We start from the raw sequence: 9,813 nt of genomic DNA on the forward strand, positions 1-9,813 counted from the left end.
CAGCCACATTAGACGGCCCTGAGGCTGCTGTGCAGGAGGCCCAGGCTGGGCAGTTCTCTGGGAAAGTCTGCAACCAGACAGAGGCAGCGCAGTTGTACCCTGAAGACGCCAGGGCAGGGCCTGAGTCTGACTGATGTTTTAAAACAGGCACTATCTGTTTGATGAGAAGTTCTGGTTCTGCTTCTTCCTCAGTGGACACAGAATTAGGTGCTAACAGACCCTTCAGAGAAACTCCTCTCCTCTTCCTTCTTGCCCAGGTGGAAGGGAAGCTTACTTAGTATTTTGTTATTTTCAGGTGCTAGAGCCTCATTGTTTCTTCTTTCTTCTGCTTTATCTTTCTTGCCCATAACACATCTCTGGTCCCCTTGGATCAGGGACAGAGCTAGACTACATCCCCTCTGGGTTGCCACCCATTGTATTTTGGGAGATTAACTTGTTTCTTGGGATCCACAGGTTCACAGATGGAGAGAAGCTGCTCTCAGGGTGAATTACATCCAGACCCTCCCCCCACCAGACATAGATAATTTAGATAATGAGATTTGGCTGAGGTGTGGGACTGAGTTGTGGTGTAAATGGGATGAGATCTTCGGGGACCCTGGGACCAGGTGAATGTATTCTGCATTTGGGATGGACGCGCATCTTTGTGGGGCAGAGGGCAGGCTGGGTAGGCTGAATGCCCTGCCCCAAAGGTGTCCATGTCCTAATCCCTGGAACCTGTAAATACGTTACCTTTCACTGCAAAGGGGACTTTGCAGATGTGATTGGAGATGGGGAGATTGCCCTGGTGAGCCTAATCTAATCACAGGAGTCCTTAAAAGTAGGGAAATTTCTTGGGCGCTAAGAAGGAGAGATGAGGCGGAGTGGGAGGGCAGAGAGACAACCATATGTCTTTTGTTCATGTGACTTTTCATGTCACCGAGCCTGGAACTTCTCAGGAAGTGCTTGGTGACAGAAAGACCAGTGAAGTGAACAATTTTTGAGCCCCTGCTAAGACTGGATTCTATAACAGCCATGTAGACAAGTTACTTCACCTCTCTGACCCCAAATCATCCCTTTTCTACAGATGACAGAAGTAAGGCTCAGAGAGGTGAAGTGACTCACCCAAGGTCACCCAGTTAATAAACAGCAGGGCTGAGATGCAAAAGTGGGACCATCGGAACCCATCTGGTTGACAAACTCTACCCACCCCATTAGGGCTTGGCGATAATGGGCGAAACTCCCGGGGTGGACAGCCTCGAAACTTCTCGTGGCCCCATTTGCTCCTTTGCTTCCTTCTGTGGCTTTTCATTCAGGTCACTGGCGGTCAGCCCGTTTCTGATGGAACGGGCCAGCTCTGCCCAGGACAGACCTGCAGAGGGTGCTAGCACCCAAGAGTAAAGGCCTAACGTTCCCAGAGGGTCTAAGGAGTTTCTCAGAAGGCAGGCCCTGGCCGCTTCCCCCACGGCGAGGGACACCAACTGGCCTGAGACCCATCTCTGCCATAGCCTGCTGGCCAGATATCCTTGGGCAAAGGGCTCCACTTCCTTGGTGGCACAGAATGAAGTAACACAGGGGAAAGCTCCTAGCCCAGTCCCTGGCTTGCAACCCTTGGTTGAATTTGCATTCTTTATCAAGAGATGTTCCATGATTCTCATAGGACTATAATTTCAGATTCTGCCCAAACCACATGAATCTTTTATTTTGACTCAGCTGTCTCTCTCCTCTTCCTTTTATGTTTTTTACCAAGTCTTCCCTATCTGTACTTCAGAGGGCTCTCAAACATTCTGGCATGCGCCCTCAGGCCAATTATAAACTACCAAAGAAGCTTGATTCAAAAGGCCCTCTTAGACGGCCTGTCAGGGGGCTCCTTGCATTTGGAAACTCTGGAGTGCTGAGTGTAAATTCAGGAACATGGTGCCTTTCCATGTGTGTCTCCTCTGCCTTCCTACCTAAAAACCAGCCATTCACGGAACGTTTACTGACTGCCGTGTGTGCTACGCATGTACGGAGACAGATAAATAAGATACAGTCACATCACCAGAGGCCCCTCCGACAGGGACAGAGATACTAACAGACATTTCAGAACAATTTATGTACCTGTCTACAAACCGCACTGGGAAGGGGCATCTAATCCAGTTCCCATGACCCTACCATGTACCATCCACTTCACAGACTGACCTCCAAGCCCAAGGTCAGATAGGCAAGAGCAGGACCAGGACTGCTCAGGTGTGGCTAAGCCTCTCACTCCCTCATCCTCAGCAGGCAGGGGCCCCTGAAAGTCATCCTTTGCACAGGCTCTACGATGTCTGCTAAATGTAGGTCACTATGGCCGAGGATATGTGTTTTCCCCTCATCCTGACACACAGGCAGCTGCTCAGTGAATTTGGACCATGGCCTGAGGTTTAGTAACACCAGCCTAGCCCATCTGGTGGCCCAACAGATTTCAGGGCCACGCAGTCACAGCTGGATCCCTGGGGTTTGAAGATAATTCTGTCCGCAGTGTATTCTCCAGGTTCTTTGCCTTCTCACCATTAAATCACACACAACAGGCCAGGAAACAAAACACTCGACTTTTTCATGTGGTCATTCCTTCTCCTTCCTGCTTCACCTGATGCATAAAAATTTTGCGGTAAAACTTCAGCTTTACAAGAATATGCAACAGAAAGAATTAGGGAACTCAGTGATCCAAAACTAGCTAAATGAGGGTTTTTTGTTTTTTTTTTCTTATAATGTAAAGCAGTTCCAAGAAAAGTGAAGTCACAGCCCAGGGTGCTTATTTTCAGTTCTTAGAAAAGAGCCAATTTCAAAAGGGAAGCTTTGCAGCCAGAGCACACAGCCTGCCCTTGTCTGGTGAGGGGAGCTTGCTGATAAACCAGCTTTGATTTGGCATCAGAAAACTAAAACCCCCGCCCGAGATGCATTTTCATTTGTGATGTCAAGGAGGAAACGCTAGCCGAAACAGTGAGAGTTCTTAATATTCAGGGAAACCACAACAGCTCAGCTAACAGCTAACATGCTGAGATGGCACACCGCCAGCTCGGAGGCACCGGGAGCCGTCAGCAGTCTGTGCGGACTGTCGGAAAAGCATGGGGCACCCTCGTTTTCCCACCTCCCACACTCCTGAGGTTGTTCACTGCCCAGGCGACGATATCGGCCCAATCAGCGATTTTCAATCAGGCATTTGTTACCAGAAGTTTGGTGAGGACGAAGTGGACAGGATATGCTTCTCAGCAGCCTGGGTCAGTCTTCTAGCAGAAGAGCAGGCGTCACATAAGGGAACCTCAGTAGGGTCGACTTCGGTTTTAAGGTCTTCGGGAGGCTACCACACACCCAGCTCAGGGGCTACTATTGGGAAACCCATACTAGTTTTGGAATAAAGTGTTGACCTAAGAATCCTATAATAGAGACGCCATGGACTACATCAAAATTAAATGTCAATGTAATCAAAAGCAACTGGTCAACCGTCCCAGCCAGAAGGAGCCTAAGGAGACAAGATGACTCCATGTCATAGGGTGTCCTGGATGGGATCCTGGAACAGAAAAAGGACATTAGGAAAAACACTAAGGGAATCTGAATAAAGGATAGAGTTTGGTTAATAACATCTCAGTGCTGGTTCACTACTTGTAACCAATGTGTCACATTCATGTAAGATGTTAATAATAAAGGAACCAGGAATAATAAAGGAAACAGGGTGCAGGTGTATGGGAACTCTTTGTATTGTGTCTTTGCAATTTTTCTGTGGATCTAAAGCTATTCTAAAAGTATATAGGGAATTCCCTGGCAGTCCAGTGGTTAGGACTCCACACTTTCACTGCCGAGGGCCTAGGTTCAATCCCCGGTCAGGGAACTAAGATCCTGCAAGCCGTGTGGTGTGGCCAAAAACAAGAAAAAAATAAAAATAATAAAAATAAGTAAAAATATATAAAAATTTTAAGAGGCAACTAATGGATGTGAGTAGGAACTTACTGCTCTTCCCAGCAACGATCATTTGGGGCCTATCATGTGCCAGACACATGTAAAAGTGATTTACACACACCGTCACAACAGTGCTGTGAGCTCGGTATGATCTACATTTTATAGATAAGGAAACTAAAGCACAGAGAAGGTAGGTAACTTGCTCACAGTCACACAGCAAGTTTAATGACAAATGAAGGGCTTGGGGGCTTTCCTGGTGGCACAGTGGTTAAGAATCCACCTGCCAATGCAGGGGACATGGGTTCGAGCCCTGGTCCGGGAAGATCTCACATGCCGCGGAGCAACTAAGCTCGTGTGCCACAACTACTGAGCCTGCTCTCTAGAGCCCATGAGCCACAACTACTGAGCCCGTGTGCCACAACTACTGAGCCCATGAGCCTAGAGCCTGTGCTCTGCAACGAGAAGCCACTGCAATGAGAAGTCTGTGCACTGCAACGAAGAGTAGCCCCCGCTCGCTGCAACTAGAGAAAGCCCACATGCAGCAACAAAGGCCCAAAACAGCCAAAAATAAATAAATTTATTATAAAAACAAACAAAAAAACAGTGCGCACTTTCCAATTTTCCCACCTTTAAAAGAAAATGCTAGAGTTTAAAATTATAGCACATCCAAAACACTGACAACATCAAATGCTGGTGAGGCTGTAGAACAAGAACTCCATACACTGCTGATGGGAAAGCAAAATGGTGCAGCCACGTTGGAAGACAGTGCTACAGATCGAATACGTCCCCTCCAAAGTGCTATAGACTGAATATGTATTCTAACCAGGAGGCTGCCTCCTTGCAGTGTCTCACCAAAAGTTATGAGGCAGAAGTTTAGTTCATGCCTGGAAGTTGTTCTTAGTCTTGATTTTTAGTTTCAACAAGAAATTCTGAAAGTGTTTCAACAGCCCTAAGTGAAGGAAGAAGGGCAGACATCATCGTCCACATCTGCAGGGAATGCACCTTACACATTTAGGGCTGAGTGGTGTCTGAAGCAGAAAGAGGGCTGTCTTTGAGAGGCCCCAGTGCCTGCAGTTAGAAAATGCCGTTTGACTTGCAAACTGGATACGGAAGCTGTTGATGGAGAAGACGGGCGGAGCCATGAGGTCATTCCTTTTTTATGCAGCCTCTTTTCCTGCCCATAACCACACACTTTACTCTCTGCGGACAATGACTGAGGTTCAAATTCTGCCTCGTAAAGTAGGGTTGCAGTGGTAATGGAAAAAGTATCATCACTTGTAAAACTTGGAAAATGCAACATGAGATTTCTGTGTGCTTTAGAGAGAGAGAATTAACACACATAAAGAAAAAAAAAAAAAGGAGAGGAAAAAGAGAAAGAGAACAAAACATCTGCTTTTCATCAGCAAACAGTCAAAGCAAGGGGCAGCAGGGGCTGAGTTCACTGGAGTGTCCCAGCATTTAGAAATCCTACATCCAGACTCCTTGAAGCAAAGCTCTCTGATAAACTTTTGAGAAATACATATTGAGTGATGTCCATGAGATCCATACGGTATAAGAACCTAAGTTGTTTCTGAATTTCGGTTGTTTTTATTGACGGTTCCAACATCCTCTAAGGAATATTCCTGTGTAAATCTTCCACTTCCAGCTCCCACATGCTTTCATGGAGGGGATTATCAGAAAGATCTGTCATCTTCACAGCCTGCAGGCACGGCTCAGGGTTGCAGGCCTGAACCACTCCCATCACCATCACATACTTTCCTAGAAGAAGAAAAGCCCAGCAGTAAAGTTCACATTGATAGAGAAGATAAAAACAAAACAGACACCTTAAGTCCTTGAGAGGGCTTAAATTTATCAGGGAGGCAAACTGGAGACAAAAAAAAAGCAGAGAGTAGATACCAAAGTGCCAAGGCAGCTAGTGGTCAAAATACATACATTGCCAGCAAATTCCGCATTTAACCTGGAGAATGACATTTGTATCTTCTTTGGTTTCTGGTTTTAAAATGCTAAAACAGGGACTTCCCTGGTGGCGCAGTGGATAGGACTCCACAATTCCAGTGCAGGGCACCCGGGTTCGATCCCTGGTCAGGGAACTAGATCCCACATGCATAACACAACTAAGAGTTCACGTGCCCCAACTAAGGAGCCGGTGAGCTGCAACTAAGACCCCACACAAGGCTTCCCTGGTGGTGCAGTGGTTGAGAGTCCGCCTGCCAATGCAGAGGACATGGGTTTGTGCCCCGGTCCAGGAAGATCCCACATGCCTCGGAGGGGCTGGGCCCGTGAGCCATGGCCACTGAGCCTGCGCGTCCGGAGCCTGTGTTCCGCGACGGGAGAGGGGGAAAAAAAAAAAAAAAAAAGACCCCACACAACCAAATAAATAAATAAATAATTTAAAAAATTAAATAAAATGCTAAAACAAAATCACAGCACATTGCATAAAGCTATCACGCCCAAAGAGTGGAAGAGTCTCTCACATCAGAGGATGAGTTGTAATTAGACAGACTGCTCTAAGGTGGGGCCTGAAAACTCGAGCTTTTCTCTTCTCCCTGTTCCTTGCTCCATGCCAGAGTCTGTGCCAGAATCTGTGCACAGGACTGGTCCCCTTTCTGCAAAGACAACCCCTGACAGCCCCAAAGCAAATCCAATTTTCCCTTTATGTTGCCAAAAGAGCTGGGCAGGTGGTAGCACCCCCCATGCCGCCGTTATTCCAACTGCCTGGGACCAATCCCTGCCACCTCCTGCCACCAGCCAGGCATACGCAAGCAAATCAACAAGAGGGCAGGCTGCCATCACAATGATCTAATGACATATTAACCACGACTCTATTCCCATTCCCTTGGGGAAGTGGCTCTCCTTGAAAGCAAAAATGGCCAGTCTTAACCACACAAAACTCAACTGTGTAAAAAAACCCAAACACAGCAGGAAGAGCAGGGACGTTGCCAGCCCCCACGGAGTGCCCCTGCGAGGCCGCTTTAATCACACTGCTTCCAACATCAGGACTGGGTTTGTACGCGGGCCTGGGGCTCTGACTGAAGGAAGCCAGGCAAGCTGACACCTTACCCTCTGGTCTTTAGCTCCTGGCATGGCGTACTTAGGTTTCCCTGAACCCATCCCTACATTCTACCTGAGCAAGTAACGTGGGGTCCCTCAGTGACGGAGGCTCATTCTAAAATTACACTTGCCATACCCTCTGAATGGGCCTAAAAAGCTGGTGGAGATGGAGCCCTCAGAAAATGACTGAAGACCCTGGAAAGGAAGAACAAGCCCACAGAGAGTCCCAACAGGCGAGGTAAACACGGAATCCACAAACTCAAAACCTACATGCACCAAGGCGTATGACACAACAATACGGGTGAACTCAAAGGCCTGAGCTCTTTCCTCCCGAGAACAGACCACCTGGTTACTAGTCTGGTTCATTCTACCCACACCCTCTCCCCCAGCCAGAGTCTCTCTCCACTGTCTCTCCTTCTCCTTTCCCACCACGCCCCTCCCTCCTATCAGGCCTTCACCCCGACCATACAGGACTGGATCAGTTGTCCCTCTTCTGCGCCCACGGCACCCTGTGCTAAAGCTCAAGCCTATGACATCACTTTGTGTTTCAGTGGCCTGCTTACTCTTCAGGCTCCCTACCTGAAGCCAGTGTCAGACTTGTCAATCAAGCCCTGGTATTAATTAGCAAGAGGAAATGGTATGGCCCAGGCACACAGGCCAGTAGGTAAGTCAGATGGGTTCACCAACGCGCAATGCCCACTCAGGTACCCACTGGTGCCAACCTTATGCCAAGGCTGGGGCCAGACAGGGGAGACAGCCCCAGCTTGCCTTCAAAGAGCATTGCCTGGGGACCAGCACAACAAACAGCTCGTGCTACAAGCTATGCCAAGGGTGGCAAACTTTTTCTGTAAAGGGCCAGATACTAAATATTTCAGGCTTTGAGGCCATAGCGTCTCTGTTGCAACTATTCAGATCTATAGCTGTAATGGTAAAACAGCCCTAGACAATACCTAAATGACGGTGCTCCAATAAAACTTTACTTATGGACACGGATATTTGAATTTCATATATTGATACTTTTCCCATGTCATGAAATCTTCTGTTTTTTTTTTTAACCATTTGAAAACATAAAAAACATTTTTAGCTCATGGGCCGTGCAAAAAGAGGTGGCAGCCTGTAGTTTGCCGATCTTGCACTAGACTAACATTGCAATGGAGGGCAGACAGAGAGGGAGGCTGAAGGATGGAGCCAGGGTGGGGTGAGAAGCGTGCAGGAGCATTGCCTAGCAAAAAAAACAATGGTCACTATGGCCTAGGAGCTGTGTTAAGGACATTTTTAAAATGTATTGAATCCACACAACAGGCAGGAATTATTGGTCCCTTTGGTAAGAGGTCCAGAAAGGTTAAGAAAAGTGCTCCTGGGAGCTCAGCCAGAAAGGGCCAGGGCCAGAAAAGTTCAACCTAATACTGAGAATAGTTGTCAGAAAGACACAGAGCCCGCCCTGCCATAGTCTGGCCCAGTGGTTCTCAAAGTGTGGCCCCTAGGCCACTGGCACCAGCAGCACCAGGAAGCTGATTAGAAATGCAAATTCACAGCCCCGCCCAGACCAACAGACTCAAACTCTAAGGGTGGTACCCAGCCGTCAGTTTTAACAAGCCCTCAGGGTGAGTCTGATGCATGCTCAAATTTGCGCACCACTGGTTTAAAAGGAAACAGTAGTGAACTACAGCCTAAGATAGTCCCACTTAGGAGGGGTACAGCAGGGCTCCTCATTCCTGGGAAATGGGGAAAGCTTCCCAAAGGAAGGTACATTTGAGTAGAGTCGTTAGGGATGAACCAAGTTCCCCACTATGATATTTTCCAAAACTTGATAGGGAGAAAAAAAATCACCCGTGGTGAAGGGACTCTGTTAACAAATACACATGCTGGGGGTCCCTCCCCCGGAGACTCCAGCTGGGAGGGCTGGTGGAGTCCTCGGAAACTGTATTATTATTATTATTTTTTGCGGTACGCGGGCCTCTCACCGCTGTGGCCTCTCCCGTTGCGGAGCACAGGCTCCGGACGCGCAGGCTCAGCGGCCATGGCTCACGGGCCCAGCTGCTTCGCGGCATGTGGGATCCTCCCGGACCGGGGCACGAAACCGTGTCCCCTGCATCGGCAGGCGGACTCTCAACCACTGCGCCACCAGGGAAGCCCGGAAACTGTATTTTTTGAATGGGCTGCAAGTGATGCTTATCAGAACTGCTTGGGTGGCGCTTGGCTGGGGAGGGGAGGGAAGAAAGTGTATCGAGGCGGGGGACCAGCACCGCAAACACCGGGAGGTCGGACGGCCAGGCCCCGCCCTCGGGCGGTACAAACCCAGGGTCAGCCACGGGGTTGAATACGGCTGTTACCTGGGACGAGGCAGGGCCGCCCCCGCGGCACCCGCTCCAGGCCGCAAACTGAGAAGGCCCCGCTCGGATCCCGCAGCCGCGCCTCGCCGCCGCCCGCCACCAGCACCGTGCCCTGCATCCATACGGCCGTCAGCTCCAGCGGCTCGCGGCCCGTCGCCGCCCGCGACAGCCGCCACGCGCCCGGGCCGCCCTCCGCGTCGCGCCGCAGCTGCTCCGCCAGAACCTTGAGCGGCGGCGATCGCGGCAGCCTCACGGCCGTGGCGCACCCGCCGGGCAAGGAGGCCGTGGGCGCCGCCGCCATTCTGCCCCGCCGCCTCTTTCCCGCCAACCTTGATGAGCGGCGAGACCTGGTCCGCAGCCACCAATCAGGGGCGCGCTGGCGGAGCCGGCCAGTGGTCGGCGTCGGGAGGCGGGGCCGCCGGACAGAGCGGCCCCACTCCCACCCCAGGAGTGCGCAGGCGTACGTAAAGTAAATAACCGACCCGCAAGCTAGGAATGGATGAAATGAATTAAAAGAGAAAAAATAAATGGAGGG

General features: G+C 49.8%; 1 protein-coding gene across 1 annotated transcript; it reads right to left on the reverse strand.

Annotated features, from left to right (window-relative positions):
* Positions 1-4,435: 4,435 nt before the first annotated feature.
* On the reverse strand, positions 4,436-9,595 carry RMI2 (RecQ mediated genome instability 2). Its single transcript, XM_081256466.1, has 2 exons — positions 9,279-9,595; positions 4,436-5,652 (listed from the first exon to the last, which is right to left on the reverse strand). The coding sequence occupies exons 1-2, from the start codon at positions 9,577-9,579 to the stop codon at positions 5,504-5,506; spliced, it is 450 nt and encodes a 149-aa protein (XP_081112592.1). The 5' UTR covers positions 9,580-9,595; the 3' UTR covers positions 4,436-5,503.
* Positions 9,596-9,813: the final 218 nt, after the last annotated feature.

The sequence above is a fragment of the Mesoplodon bidens genome (genome assembly GCF_964165515.1).
Source record: "Mesoplodon bidens genome assembly, chromosome: 15".
Lineage (NCBI taxonomy): Eukaryota > Metazoa > Chordata > Mammalia > Artiodactyla > Ziphiidae > Mesoplodon > Mesoplodon bidens.

What these genes read in the sequence shown, in the direction of transcription:
- RMI2 (XM_081256466.1), bottom strand. Translation starts at nt 9,579, where the DNA reads ATGGCGGCGGCGCCCACGGCCTCCTTGCCCGGCGGGTGCGCCACGGCC. An exon ending in GCGGCCCTGCCTCGTCCCAG is followed by an intron (nt 5,653 to 9,278) that starts GTAACAGCCGTA and finishes TTCTTCTTCTAG; the next exon opens with GAAAGTATGTGATGGTGATG.